The 15907-nt window shown below is 47.0% G+C and overlaps 1 protein-coding gene across 1 annotated transcript in view; it reads right to left on the bottom strand.

Moving 5' to 3' along the window:
* SRMS (src-related kinase lacking C-terminal regulatory tyrosine and N-terminal myristylation sites) overlaps positions 1-14095 on the bottom strand; it is a 42389-nt gene extending 28294 nt beyond the window's left edge. The window contains exon 1 of the mRNA XM_081011332.1: positions 13526-14095. Coding sequence (XP_080867458.1) covers positions 13526-13881 — 356 coding nt within the window. The 5' untranslated portion in view covers positions 13882-14095. The remainder of the gene's footprint in view (positions 1-13525) is intronic.
* Positions 14096-15907: the final 1812 nt, after the last annotated feature.

The following is a 15907-nucleotide window of genomic DNA, read 5'->3' as shown; positions in this document are numbered from 1 at the left end:
TTGATGGGCAAGCAGGGCTGCCTCTCCATCCATCACCTGCGAGATGATTGACAGGCGGGGGTTGCCCCCACCCACCTCTCAAAATTAGCCCATGGGGTGGGCAGGCAAAATAAAGATCTGGTCAAAAAGGCTCCTTGCCCAGTTTGTCAACAGTACTGAGCAAGATGAACCAAAGCTCTGATTCCATGTAAAGCAGAATTAAAGCTTATTGCGAATTTTGGATCCTGCTTTAGTTAACTGCAGCTTGAAAGGCTTGCAAGCAGACCTCACCAGGGAGTAAATAGAAGTGTTTTTCTTTGATCAAGAGACTTCAAAGTATGTTGGAGATTTAATACAGCTATTTATTTACGTGGTGGCCTTTTTAAAAAAACAACAACAGCTGTTTGCGATTCTGTAAAGCAACCCTCCCCACTCTGAGGTTTCTTATCGCTACGTAGAACGCAAAACCATCCAGGAAAAAAGAGCCAGGGCTTTGAAGGCTAGGGCTAGCTGGCCCTGAGAAGATCTGGTTTGGAGAGGCAGGGTGCTCAGACCTGACCAACTGGCCGCAAACTCAGAGAGTAATTCCTGAAAAACAGTTCAGAAACTTGACAGGAAGAAAGGAAAAGGCTGACACTCGTAAAGGGTGTGTGTCAAAATAGGCGTTTTCTTTTGTTTGCGAGTTCACCCTGGCTGGCTCTCCCTCAGGCAGAGAAAGGTGTCTGCTTCAGACTGCTGATTTGAGGTTTCATGAAAGGACAGTATATTGCTAGTTATTTGTTATTGTCTTTCATCTGCAAGGGAATTGGGTGAGGTGTTTATGGCATTTCTCATACCTCCTCTGCATGCAATGTGCTTTAAAGACATAGTGTGCGAACAGTTTGGGGCCAGCTTACTTGAAATTGTCTTTGCTTGCTTCTACCCTGTGTATTTTTGTGTTTTTATCTTGCAAATCACCCTGCGACAGTTGGGTCAAGGGCGCCATAGAAATTTAATAAATAATCATTGTTGCTGGCATCTGTCTGTCTCCAGAGACAATGGAGGGCACCTCCGGGGGTGAAGTCAAACAATCGTGGTGCCTGCTGTGAGAATCGCGGCGCCTGCTGTGGCTGCAGAGGCCAGGAACCCTTAAGAGCTGCCTCTCATGTTGTTTTTGCTGCATTAGCAGCATTGAAGCGACTTCACCAGGGTGCAGTCCTGGGCAGTGTGTCTGGAGGTCCTGGGCTGCCCAGATGACAAGACAGTCCCCCCCACTCGGCTCACCGATGTATATAAAATGATTAATAAAAAAATAAGCCAGTCTCTCATGCTGACCAACCAACAGAAATCCACCCACGAACAAACCACTTCCTTATCTTGTGGGTTTGCAAACATGTGCACAATGTCCAAGCACAGGACAGGTCAAACGACACCCTCGCGCACCGTTAGCAAATGAAACGGCATACCTTCCAACATTCACGTACCTACGGGACCGCCTCTCCTGGTATGCCTCATGGAGGACCTTAAGGTCCACAAATAACAACACTTTGGAGGTCCCGAGCCTCAAGGAGGTTAGATTGGTTTCAACTAGGGCCAGGGCCTTTTCAGCACTGGCCCCGACGTGGTGGAATGCTCTGTCCCAAGAGACAAGGGCCCTGCGGGACTTGACATCTTTCCGCAGGGTCTGCAAGACAGAGCTGTTCCGCCTGGCCTTTGGTTTGGACTCGGTCTGACCCTTATGTTTCCCTCCCCTTGTGGTCTTGATTTATCGGCAATTTTAAAATGAGGCTGCATTTTAAATTGTATTTTAACTTGTATTTTAAATTGGTTCCTCCCCCTCTCCTTTCCCCCTATTATGTTTTTACTGTGATTTTATTAGTGTTAGCCGCCCTGAGCCTGGCTCTAGCCAGGGAGGGCGGGATATAAATAAAATTTATTATTATTATTATTATTATTATTATTATTATTCCTCAAATGAAAATCGGGGCATTTTTCAGTCCCTACCAACTGACCCTCCTTGACCCCACATTTTGGTGTCTCCCCCGCCCCCCCCAGCAGAGCATTTCCTATCAGAAGAAGGGCAAATGCACAAAGCATTTAAAAAATAAATAAATCAAGACTCATTGCTCTCTGCTCTGCTCCCCCTTACTTCCCACCCGGGGGGCGCTGCCCTCTGTCTGCCCCTTGGAACCAGCACGTCATGTGGGGCTGGACCTCAGAGGTACCAGTCTCTCCTCCTCCTTGCCCCCCCCCCCCAGCAGCTGCTATGAGCTGCCCCAGGAAGGAGGCTTTCAGCAGTAGCCCTGGAGAGGCCCTGGAGAGCCTAGCGCCAGCTCATCCTTTCCCCCAGAGCTCTGTAGCATTTTGTACTGGCAGGGGAAATAGGGACATTCCTGGGATCAAATCAGAAGCTGGGATGGCTTTCGTAATTCCAGTACTGTCCCTGGAAAACAGGGGCCCTTGGAGGGTATGAAATGGGCATGCCTGAACCACATGACAAGCCACTGAACTTGCAATAAGAGCAGCAAGAATATTATTGGCCCAAAAATGGAAGCAAGAAGAGTTACCGTCGATTGAAGAATGGAGGATGAAGTTAATGGACTATGCAGAATTAGATAAACTAACAGGAAGGGTTTGAAACCGGTGAGACCAGAAATTCACAGAAGACTGGAGTAAATTTACGGAGTATTTGAAAAGTAATTGTGAAGAACAGATGACGTTTGTAGGGTTGCAAGAAGTTTTGTGAGGAGTATTATTAGAAGTATTGTAAAAATGGACAAGGGGCAGGATGATTTGTTAAGAGATGTAAAGGCAATATAAAGTTAAGAAATGCATAAAAAGTGGTTAAAACGGTGGATCATCAGAGGTGCTGATGGAAGTCCAAAAAGATTGTATAAGTGATAAGTTTTGTGGTACATTTTATAATTTATATGTTAAAATTAATAAAAAATATTATATAAAAAAAGACAAGCCGCTGAACTTGTGGCCCTGAGTGGGTTTGGATTGAAAATGGAAATGTGATTACTTAGCATATTTTTTGTTTGTTTATAAAGTATACATTTCCTCCTTCCCTGTCGAAACCTATAATTAGCAAGAGGGAAGGGACTCGCATGTAAAGAGAAGTTATTAGCTGTGAAATTACTTTTGGGAGGCCACTTCTCACCCCATAAATTCCCTTGTGTTTGTGGGAACCGTAGCCACCCAGATCCTCCTGTTTTGAAGCAGCGTGGTGCCTTTCTACACCTCCGGTTCCAAATTCTGACTTTTTAAGATTCCAAATGTGGACACCAGATGCTAGCTTCTGAATGCATGCCAGGCTTTCATGTTTGAGTTCAGTGGGGGCAGCTGTTCGTTTTCTTTGTGACAGCAACTTTTGATGTGTGTGTGCGCTTGTGCATAGGCTTCACTGAACACATTTTAGCAATTAAAAAGAAAAAGGTTCAAGTTGAGACTGAATAACCACTGCTCTCTATACAGTGGTACCTCGGGTTACATACGCTCCAGGTTACATACGCTCCAGGTTACAGGCTCCGCTAACCCAGAAATATTACCTTGGGTTAAGAACTTTGCTTCAGGATGAGAACAGAAATCGTGCTCCGGCGGTGCGGCAGCAGCGGGAGGCCCCATTAGCTAAAGTGGTGCTTCAGGTTAAGAACAGTTTCAGGTTAAGAACAGACCTCCGGAACGAATTAAGTACTTAACCAGAGGTACCACTGTATTCTGATTTTTGTTGTGATGCTTTCATCAAACCAGAGCAGAAATTAATGGAGAAGGGAGCTGGGGAAACTCCGGTTGAATTTTCACATGCGAGTGCTCCTCTCAAATTTTTTTTTAGCTGAGTTTCCTGCATTTCAGGGGGTTGGACTAGATGACCCTCACGGTCCCTTCCAACTCTACAATCCTATGACTCTATTTCAGACTTTGAAAATTCAGCAGGTTTCGAGGTGCAACCCAGGGAACATTTTCTGCAAGTCCATTATAACTAATGGAACTCATGAAAATGTTTTGAGTAAGTTGCAACACAAGGTTGATTATAAGTAGGCAAGTTACTCAATTTCGCAAGCGACGTTTATTTTGTCTGGCTTTTAGAGCTGCTGGCTAGTCCGGTGATTCTCCTTTTTAATATGTGTGTTTTTACTATATTTTACAGCGTAATCCTATGCCTGTTTGTTTACTCCCTTCTGGCAGTACTGCCCCAGCTGCAGACCTAGGGAGGTCTGCCTGTTAGTGCTAAACATTTTATTGTTGTTGTTCATGTAGACTTTGAAACACATAATCACTATCTGAAATGTTTTAAACTCCCTGGGTGGTATACAACTAATTTTTACTCAGAGTTGACCCATTTAAAATTAAGGGATAATAATCAACGTTGGGTCTCCTTCCTTGGAGATTTTTAAACAGAGGTTGGGTGGCCATCTGTGATGGATGATTTAGCTGAGATTCCTGAATTGCAAGGGGACCCTCAATGTCCCTGCCAACTCTACGATTCTGTGATTACTTTTAAATGGGTCTGCTATGAGTAAAGATTTGAATTATGGTGCTGGAGGAAACTCTTGAGAGTCCCATGGACTGCAAGAAGATCAAAGCTGTCCATTCTTAAGGAAATCAGCCCTGAGTGCTCACTGGAAGGACAGATCCTGAAGCTGAGGCTACAATACTTTGGCCACCTCCTGAGAAGAGAAGACTCCCTGGAAAAGACCCTGATGTTGAGAAAGATGGAGGGCACAAGGAGAAGGGGACGACAGAGGATGAGATGATTGGACAGTGTTCTCGAAGCTATGAACATGAGTTTGACCAAGCTGTGGGAGGCAGTGGAAGACAGGAGTGCCTGGCGTGCTCTAGTCCAGGGGGTCACGAAGAGTCGGACATGCCTAAACGACTAAACAACAACATGAGTAAAGATTAGCTGAATGCCTCCCTCTGACTTTTGCAGAGCAACCCAAAAGGGAGAGGAAGACTGCCTTTTCCTATGTTCTGCTAGTGTCAGCAGAACAAAATGTGTGCTATGCTGTGCTGTGCTTTTCTTTTCTTTTTCTCCCTGTCAGTACGCCTTTCAACCGATGTCAGCGACTGGGCTCAATAGCTGGTTCTGCCCCGACTGGGCTAGGCGACTGGATCACTTTCAGAGATCTTCCAATCCTGGAAAACAGGTCCCAGTGCACTGGACTCATAACTGCATTGTGAGCACCAGACTCAGCAGAGTATGAACAACGCGGAAGAAAGCTGTGAAGCAGAACTCCTTTTATTTCTAATAGCTACTACAAACTAAAGAACTACTGGCTTGCAGGAGTGTTACAGCTCCCACTCTGCCATCTAGTCACTACATAGATAAGACTCTCTCCACACACAGAGTCAGGCAGTCAGCCAGGAGCGGAAGAGTAGAAGATCAGGAGATTCTCGCAATGGGATGGGGTGAAAATATCAACACTCCCCCCCCTCTAAAATGGTTCCCCTCCCAAAATAAACCACACCAGCTGTAAGAATGGTGCAGTTTGATCCGTGTCCCAGGAGCGCGCCTGAGGAAGTGAAGAGCATGGGCTATGTGCTGTTTACTCTGGCTTCAGTGCGCTCTCACTGCTATTGAGACCTGGGGGTATAGGGCGGTGTATTAATAATAATAATAATAATAATAATAATAATAATAATAGTGTTGGAAGCCAAGTCCACAATCCATATATCTCCTGTAGCGTCTCAATAAAAATGCTGCTTTTTGATGGGCTTTCCTTCAAACTAGGTAAAGGTAAAGGGACCCCTGACCATTAGGTCCAGTTGTGGCCGACTCTGGGGTTGTGGCACTCATCTCGCTTTACTGGCCGAGGGAGCTGGTGTACAGCTTCCGGGTCATGTGGCCAGCATGACTAAGCCGCTTCTGGCAAACCAGAGCAGCGCATGGAAATGCCGTTTACCTTCCCGCCGGAGCGGTACCTATTTATCTACTTGCACTTTGACGTGCTTTCAGACTGCTAGGTTGGCAGGAGCAGGGACCGAACAACGGGAGCTCACCCTGTCGTGGGGATTCGAACCGCCGACCTTCTGATCGTCAAGTCCTAGGCTTAACCCACAGCGCCAGCTTCCATCTAATTTGAAGATGTAAGATGCAATTAGGCTGAGGCATGTGCACTCGAGACAGCCGCTGCGCATGTGCGGATAGAAGCGCATGCGCACATGTCAGATTCATGGAATGCTGCGTGTGTTGCAGGCCCCGGGAAGACAAATCAGGTAATGCACATCAGGCGAAGACATCCCTTTGGTGTGTACAGCATTGTAAAAATGAGACTTGTAAACACAGCCTTGCGGTGTTTGAAATCACAAATGTGATTTGGCCCTCCCAGAGGACTCTTGGCACAATGTCCCCCACCCCGCTTCCTTTTCGTCCTCTCTGATGTCATCGGGGCACCAGCTGCAGACCTTTCTGCAGCTTCACGGAGGAGGCGTGTGAGGTCAGATCTCTCTCTCGGAAGACAAATCTGTCCTTCCTGTCTCAAAGAGGGAGATCCAAAGAATCCTATGTCCCTTTCCCCCCACTGTGGCATGCTTCCAGGGACTGCAAAATTGCAACCTCAAATGGCATTTTTATCTGTGATTTGCTTTGTTTGGATTTATTGCTTTTTCTATTTGTTTAAACTGACTTGGAATCATTCCCAGAAGGCAATATGTAACTATTTTAAAGCAAAGAAGTAGCAAAAAGACACTTGGAAATGAATCCCACCCTGCTCATTGGGACTTACTCTCGTCCCTAGTTTAGGATTGCTGCCAAAAAATTGCAGTCCCGAAAGCATCTTCCTGGAAATAAGCCGCATCGAACTCAGTGCAACTTCCTTCCAATATGAGATCATAGAATCATAGAGTTGTAGAGTTGAAGAGACCACATGAGTCCAATCCCCTGCAATGCAGGCATCTTTTGCCCAATGTGGGGCTCGAACCCACAACCCCGAGATCAGCAGTCTCATGCTCTACTGAGTGAGCTACTATAGGATTTCACTGTCAATTTGCTTTTGTTATAATAAGCTACCAATAGCTTTGGGAATGAGATGCACCATACGATCCTGTACACCTGGCCACCCAGATGTTTTTGGACTCCAACTCCCATCAGGTTGCAACCAGCATGGCCAATGATCAGGGATGATGGTTCTTGTAGTCTACCAACATCTGGAGAGCCACAGTTCACTAAGCCCTGCCTTACATCCTTACTCAGAAATAACCTCTATTGAGGTCAGTGAGACTTGTTTCTCATATCTGTGTATAGTACTGCAGCCTAAGAAATCATGGACTCAGAATTGTAGAGTTGGAAGGTAAAGGAAAAAGGTAAAGGACCCCGGATGGTTAAGTCCAGTCAAAGGCGACTATGGGCTTGCAGCGCTCATCTCACTTTTCAGGCCGAGGGAGTCGGTGTTTGTCCACAGACAGCTTTCTGGGTCATGTGGCCAGCAGGACTAATCTGCTTCTGGTGCAACAGAACACCTTGACAGAAACCAGAGCGCACGGAAACACCGTTTACCTTCCTGCCACAGCGGTACCTATTTATCTACTTGCACTGGTGTGCTTTTGAACTGCTAGGTTGGCAGGAGCTGGGACAGAGCAACAGGAGCTCACCCCGTCATGGAGATTTGAACTGCCAACCTTTTGATCGGCAAGCCCAAGAGGCTCAGTGCTTTAGACCACAGCACCAGCCGCGTCCACGAGGGTCCATGTGCTGAGGACACGCAGCTCTGTTTCTCTGCATCATCTGAACCAGGCGTGGCTGTGCAGCTTCTGAACTGGCAACGGGATGGATGAGAGCCAACAAACTGAGGCAGAGTCCTGGCAAGACACAAGCCCTGTGGGCATGTCCAGGAGCCAGATCAGTTGCCAGTTCTGGATGGGGTTGAAGGCACAGGTTTGTAGCTTGGGGGTTAGTTTTAAATCCGTCTTTGTCACTAGAGGCCCAGGTGACCTCAGTGGCTGCCTTCGACCTATTCTGGCTGCCACATCAGCCATGACAATTCCTGGACAGGGTTAATGCAGTGTTCATGCACTAAATGCCCCACAAGTGCCCTGGAAAAAAATGGGACATCCTGTTTCTTTCCGGCAAGAGCATGGTGGCCATTGTGGGCGCCATGATTTCGGGCTGAGATCTCTCCCCCCCCCCAAAAAAACCCTCCCCAAATATTTTAGGCTCCATGATCATGTGACTTGTGCAAGGCTGGGAAAACTTGCATCCTGGTTTTGAGGCTCAACATATTGGGGTATGGGCCTAGCCAGGATGTATGTTATCTGCAATGGTCAGTGAGTTAAGTATTTTTATTTATTTACTTGATTTGGGGGGACAGGCAAGCAGCATCTACGTCGCTATGTGGAGGAGATACCACTGCCGTCATGCAACAACTTTGCTGAGGGAATTGCATTTGGCTCAGGCCAAGCTAAGAGCATCTTAAACTGCCTTATGCAGAGTCAGACCACTGACCCATTTTGGCTCTTCTTGCAGTAATAATAATAATAATAATAATAATAATAATAATAATAATTTATTATTTATTCCCGGCCCATCTGGCTGGGTTTCCCCAGCCACTCTGGGCGGCTTCCAACAAAACACTAAAATACAATAACCTATTAAACATTAAAAGCTTCCCTAAACAGGACTGCCTTCAGATGTCTTCTAAAAGTTTGGTAATTATTTTTCTCTTTGACATCTGGTGGGAGGGCATTCCACAAGGCGGGTGCCACTACCGAGAAGGCCCTCTGCCTGGTTCCCTGTAACTTGGCTTCTCGCAGTGAGGGAACTGCCAGAAGGCCCTCGGCGCTGGACCTCAGTGTCCGGGCTGAACGATGGGGGTGGAGACGCTCCTTCAGGTATACTGGACCGAGGCCATTTAGGAGTTTAAAGGTCAGCACCAACACTTTGAATTGTGCTCGGAAATGTACTGGGAGCCAGTGTAGGTCTTTCCAGACCGGTGCTATGTGGTCTCGGCGGCTGCTCCCAGTCACCAGCCTAGCTGCCACATTCTAGATTAGTTGTAGTTTATATACCAGTTGTCGGTATATAAGTCCCTATGCAACTTAGGACCAGCTTCTCCTCCTGCCCATTTTATCCTCACAACGACCCTGGGAGGTAGGTCAGGTTGAGAGGCAATGACTGGCCCAAGGTCACCCAGTGAGCTGTATGACCAAGTGGGAATTTGAACCCAGGTCTTAGTCCGACACTCTAACCACTGCACCACACTGGCTTTGACCTCTGGTCTCCTTCCCTCCACCCCACATGGAGTGCTGCCGGGGGGGAGAGGGGCCAGGACTCAGGAACAAGGCACCACTGCCTTTCGCCCCCTGTGTCCCCCCCCAATGGGAATGTGCCAAAAATGGGGGGCTGAGTTGCTCCCGACACACAATTCTCTAGTCAGGCGATCTGTGCATGCTCACAGCAGTTTCCACGTGCTGTTCACTCAGAATGTGACACCCTCTGACTCTTTAACACCAGTGTGTTTACTGTATGGTCCCTGTTTCCCGGGGACAGTCCCTGGATTTACAAATCTGTCCCTGGACAAAATCCGTCCCCGGAATGTCCCCGAATTTATATTTCAAGTGTTGTAGATTTATTCGTAGGGAATGAATGTTGCGTGATTAGTTCAACGGCACAAGACATATCATATGGGGTCTTCTGGCAAGGCAAAATGGAGGGCGCCACGGCAGTGAGCAGCTCCTGAAGCCAGCCAGAGCCAACTGTGCTACCAGGCTGGCTGTGGGCTGCTGAGACTGCTGCCATCACTGCCGAGGGGGAACCAGGGACTGGGGGAACCACTGATCCCCCCATGACCCAAATTGAGCCGGGAGCGAGAGCGCCTGGCCACCCAGTTGACCACCCAGCGGTGCTCGGGGGCCAGGAAAACCCCAGAGCCAATGCAGGGAGAAGGAGGAGAGGAGAAGAAGAAGGAAGAGAGAGAAAGAAGAAGGAGAAAAAAGAGGGGAGCCCCAACCTTGCCACGCCATCACCATCGCCATCGCTGAGGAGGAGAGGTAGGAGAGCACCGGGAGGGCAAGGACATGTAGCTGAGCCCAGGCCCGACCCGAGCCTACTCCATAGCGGCTAACACTCCAAGGGAGCCCAGATTAAGGCCGCACAACAGAGGAGACCACAAAAGAGAAGATATTACTTCTCGATTTTTTCTCTTAAAAAAAAATGTCCCTGGATTCTTTGGAAAAAATTTGGTAGCCTTAGTTTACTGAGCAACGAGAGAAAAGCACACTGCACATGCTCAGGGGCACTGTGTCCTTGGTGATTACTTTCCATGGGCTCTTTCACAACCCAAGGAGCTCAAAGGTTCTAGGGATGGTCTCTCTGGCAAATGCCACCTATGAGCCAGGATGAGTTCTTGCTGCCTCCTGTTGGATTCATCTAGCGACCCACTAGCCCACCAACCCTGGAACCCAAATTCTGTCCCTCTGCGCAAAAGCCCTAATTTCACCTGCTTTGATCTACGGGATAATTTGCACAGCACTTTCTAGTATGTGTGCGGGATCGACGGCGCAGCTTCCGAATCCTACTGGTGTTAGGCTCAGAGAGGGAACATTATTGACTGCCTGCTACATGTTAAAACAATATGAAAATGATATGCAGGTGGTACTTAACGCCAAATAAAATGCCAAGATCTATAAAACCATGTCCGGTAAATGTTGGAAATGTAAACATACCTAAGGGTCTTTTTTAAAATATGTGGTGGATGTGTTAAACGCGAAGGGTTTGGGAGAAATGGCACGCAATGAAATGAAGAAAACGTTAAAATTGGTTGCTACCAAAAAACGTGAAGCTTTCCTTCTAGTGGTAATAGGGACGAGTGTCCCACAAAGAGGATGATTAAACTATTTATGTACACAACAACAACAGAAAATGGAAAGAAGGAGAAGTTCCATTCAAGGAAGAATTTGGCTCTAATGGACTATGCAGAAATGATGAAATTGACAGCAAGGGTAAGAGATCAAAATTATGAACTAGAGTGGAGACCCACTTTGGGTTATCTGAGGGAGTATTATAGCCAGATTAAGTTGAAATTTAAGTAGCGGAAAAGAACTGACAGCAATTGTAAGAGAGGAAATAATTATGAGATATAAATATGGTGCATAAGGCAGCAGGAAAAAGGGTGAGAATAGAAACATCATGGAGGTAAGGGTGGAAAGTCAAACCGTTAAGAGAAATATGTATGAAAGTTGAAGTTAATTTGTTAAAATTTCTGAAATTTAACACAAATGTCAATAAAAATAAAAGAGAGACGGGGCATTATTTGAACCTCGGTTTCAATGCGGCTTATGCTTGCTTTCAGTGTACTGTAAATGTCCCAGCCTCGGAAGACGTGAGGTAACAGAAAATCATGTCTAAATACAGTGGTGCCCCGCAAGACGAATGCCTCGCAAGACAAAAAACTCGCTAGACGAAAGGGTTTTTTGTTTTTTGAGCTGCTTCGCAAGACGATTTTCCCTATGGGCTTGCTTCGCAAGACGGAAACGTCTTGCAAGTTTGTTTCCTTTTTCTTGACACCGTTAATACAGTTGTGACTTGACTTCGAGGAGCAACTCATAGAACGCGGTGTGGTAGCCTTTTTTGAGGTTTTTAAAGACTTTGGTGATTTTTGAAGCTTTTCCAAAACTTTCCCGACACCGTGCTTCGCAAGACGAAAAAAATCGCAAGACGACAAAACTCGTGGAACGAATTAATTTTGTCTTGCGAGGCACCACTGTAGGGTCCCACAAGTCCATCTGCTTTCGCTTCCCGAACTTCCTTTTGCCCAGGAACTGCATTGGAGAATAGCACTGGCTTCTTCTGGTTTATGAGGAAATTGGTGGCTTTGTGACAGCAGCACCGGCCAGTCCCCCCTCTCATCTCAGACCTATTTGCATAAGCAGCAACCAAACCACCTCACACTAGGGGCAAACATTTTCCTATTTGGCAAACTGCGAAGCAAAGAGACGAGACTGAATGTGGACATACAAAGGGGAGCAACAACCAGTCAGCAAATCTTTCCCTAGACACATTCCCATCCTTTGGTAGTCATTTGGCTAGCCATAGTTATTATTTAGAAATCAGACCAATCATAACCAAGATGCTTTGAGGCCGACCCGCCAATCAAGAATAAAAAGAGGGTCTCCTGTCTGTCTTCTGCATTAGACACATGTCAACCGCGATATGTTTATCAAATTTGGTTGCTATAGATCTATTCCTTATCTTTAAATCAAAAAATAAGAATAAACAGCTTTTTAAAAAATCAAAGTGATGTGCTTAAAACAATTAAGAACACACAGATGCAAAACAGCAAAACTAGTATACATAGCTACATTATTTATTTTGGGGGGAAAGTGGTAAATTTTTAGAAATGTTGCTTGATCTGTTAACTCTTTTCACACCCAACAGCTCACAAAATTTTAGAATCACACATACAGCTGTGTCATGTAGCCCATTTCCGCAATGCAGGAATAATAATAATAATAATAATAATAATAATAATAATAATAATTTATTATTTGTACCCCGCCCATCTGCCACTCTGGGCAGCTTCCACAAAGACCAAAAATACACTAATATGTCATACATTAAAAACTTCGCTGAACAGGGCTGCCTTCAGATGTCTTTTAAAGATAGGATAGCTGCTTATTTCCTTCACATCTGAAGGGAGGGTGTTCCACAGGGTGGGCGCCACTACCAAGAAGGCCCTCTGTCTGGTTCCCTGTAGCTTTGCTTCTCGCAATGAGGGAACCGCCAGAAGGCCCTCGGAGTTGGACCTCAGCGTCCGGGCAGAACGATGGGGGTGGAGACGCTCCTTCAGGTATACTGGACCGAGGCCGTTTAGGGCTTTAAAGGTCAACACCAACACTTTGAATTGTGCTCGGAAACGTACTGGGAGCCAATGTAGGTCTTTCAAGACTGGTGTTATGTGGTCTCGGCAGCTGCCCCCAGTCACCAGTCTAGCTGCTGCATTCTGGATTAGTTGTAGTTTCGGGGTCACCTTCAAAGGTAGCCCCACATAGAGCACATTGTAGTAGTCCAAGCAGGAGATAACCAGAGCGTGCACCACTCCGGCCAGACAGTCTGTGGGCTGGGAGGGCCTCATCCTGCGTACCAGATGGAGCTGGTAGACAGCTGCCCTGGATACAGAATTGACCTGCGCCTCCATGGACAGATGTGAGTCCAAAATGACTCCCAGGCTGCGCACCTGGTCCTTCAGCGGCACCGTTACCCCATTCAGGACCAGGGAGTCCTCCACACCAGCCCACCCCCTGTCCCCCAAAAACAGTACTTCTGTCTTGTCAAGATTCAACCTCAATCCTGCCCACTGCCGCCCTTGGGTGGGCTCGAACCACCAACCTTTGGGTTAACAGCCAGATGCACTGACCCACTGTGCCATTTATGCTAGGGAAGGTTCCCTTCTGGAGATGTTTGGGTAAGATCCTTTCTCCTGTTCTTGTTGCTTCTTTCTCACCCCTCCAAAAAAGCCCACACTCCCCCAAACCATGTTGCACAGAACCCACATAATTTTGGAAGCTTTCTGAAACATCTGAATGGTGCTGGCGCGATAGCTGGCACCCCACAAAAGACTCGGATACTCACGGCTGCTGCACAGACGGTTCCTGGCTGAGCTTGCTGATGTAGTTGGCTGGCACGTAGCCCATTACTGGGTCCCCCGAAAGCCGCCTTGCTAAGACATACCCTCCCTCTTCTTTGAGGACGCAAAGTTTCTCTCCTCTGTTGACGCTCAGCTCATCTGCACTCCTGGCTGTGAAGTCGTAGAGCACCCCAAAGAGGGAGAAAGCGGGTTCTTCGGGGTCGGGATCCAGTGTGGGGTGTAGGGATCCGGAGACCGGCTCCCAGAACTCCAAAGGACAGCTGTTGGAAACCCTGTGGGGCAAAAATTTGTTCCAGAAGGTAGTGAGGAAAGCAAAGTGTTTCCTGATGAATTGGTCCATCCCCTTCCTTTTTTTGCAGAATTTCTCAAGGAGGGTTTAGCTTTGCTATTCCAAAGGGCTTCTCAAAGGTGACACAGCCTTCATCGCTGCCCTCTTCTTCATCAGCTGCCTGTATCCAGGGACGCCGTGAGCTCCCCTGCTCCCCAAACCGATAAGAAGCAATATGAGATGCCGGCTTGGCGCTGGAACATCTGAGTGTGCTTCTAGGCTCTTGGGAACGCCCAAAAGTGAGACCTGAGAATCTGGTGTAACTTGTTCGCTGCAAGCCAGAGTCATGGGTTCAGGCCTGCCAGCACATCCGCTGAGGGCAGTTGCAGCTGGAACTCACTTAATTACCAGCTCTGCTCATGCTCTGAGCGCCACTCAAATTAGCACTCATTTCCACAGTGTTGCACAGAATGTGTTTAAATTCACTTCTCTCTGGCATGGCGCCAGCTGTGTCATTTTCAAAGCAGAATTCGAGGGCAAACTCGAATTCTGCAAATTCTAAGAACCTTGGCCGGAAGAGACATAAACAGTATCTTAAGTGTTATCACACATCCCATCCGCTCTAATTTTTGTCAATGTGATGGTATTATACTACGTGCCCTAAACATAGTCTCCAGGTATGCGTACCTGTGCACAAATGGACAGCATCTCAAAAGAACTATGAGCAGGGCTGTGGATGAAGTGTGCAGAATATTCTGTTATACAAATTCTAGATGCTTTTCGCTTGTGTGCTTTGGCTCCTGTCACACTGCATCATGGGCTTCGGAGTCCATCGGAGACTGTAAAGCCCATGATGCAGTGTGACCGTACACATATTGGAACATATAAGATCTGAGCAATATGCATTCCCGCCCCCCACTGTGTCCTTAGGTCACACTTCCAAATGTCATGTGAGCTTTGCATTACGCAGAAGTTACATTGCGTTCAATGGGATTTACTCCGTAATAAGCTGATAGTGCCATCCTATAGATGCCCACTCAGAAGCAATTGTGCCACAGGGGCTTTCTACAAGGGAAGTTGGCCTAAGCCAGGCTTCCTCAACCTTGGCCCTCCAGATGTTTTGAAACTACAGTTCCCATCACCCCTGACCACTGGTCCTGCTAGCTAGGGATCATGGGAGTTGTAGGCCAAAAACATCTGGAGGGCCAAGGTTGAGGAAGCCTGGCCTAAGCCAACAAAAATGAACCATGGTTCTACTGCCAATGGTCCATTTTTGTTGACTATGGCTTATAACTACCCCCCGATACCCCCCAAAATATCAGGATGGATAAAAGAAAGAACTTATTTACACGGGGCATAGTTAAACCTATGGAACTCACTGCCACAGGTCATCAACTTGGTTGGCTTTAAAAGAAGATTGGACAAATTCATGGAGAAGAGGGCAATTGGTCTATGCTCCTGCCTCCAGCTCAGAGGCAGCAACACCAGTTTCTAGAAACTACAGGAGGGGAGAGGGTTCTTATGGCCGAATACTGCTTGCTCATTGGCCACTGTGAGAACAGGATACTGGACTAGATGGGCCAAAGGCCCGATTCAGTAAGGCTCGTCTTATGTTCTTTTTTTTCTTTCTGTTTTTAGTTTTTTTTAATTAAAGATTTTCTTGTTTTACAGAAGTGTGTGTAATATCTCTCGTATTTTTTCCATGTAACATTTTTACAAATCAGTTTCATTTGTTGAGACATTGGGGGGGGGGGGAAGGGGTGGAGGGGGGAAGATGGGGGGGTTGGGTTGCGATGCCTCTGTTTTGCTTAATATATGTGGGGTTTTGTGTCAGCGTTGCTTGTGCAGGTTCTCTGCTGTTCGCTTGTGTTCCTTTGGTGGTGAGAGAGGTTGGGGTTGGCCTAGGGTGTGGCTGTTCATTCGTGGTTGGCTGTGGTGGTCTTTGTTTTCATGTGTGAGTGGGGTGGGTGGGTGTTTTGGATCAGGTTAGCCATATTGATTTGTATGCTGTTGGTGGATTATTGTCATTGTCTTGCTGGGCTGTGTATGTGATAAAGGGGAGGGCTCGTCTTATGTTCTGATGTTCACCTATTAGAGA

The sequence above is a fragment of the Podarcis pityusensis genome (genome assembly GCF_964106645.2).
Source record: "Podarcis pityusensis genome assembly, chromosome: 6".
In the NCBI taxonomy this organism is placed as follows: Eukaryota; Metazoa; Chordata; class Lepidosauria; order Squamata; family Lacertidae; genus Podarcis; species Podarcis pityusensis.
Note: the sequence above shows the minus strand (reverse complement) of the source record. Positions and strands in the feature narration are given on the sequence as shown.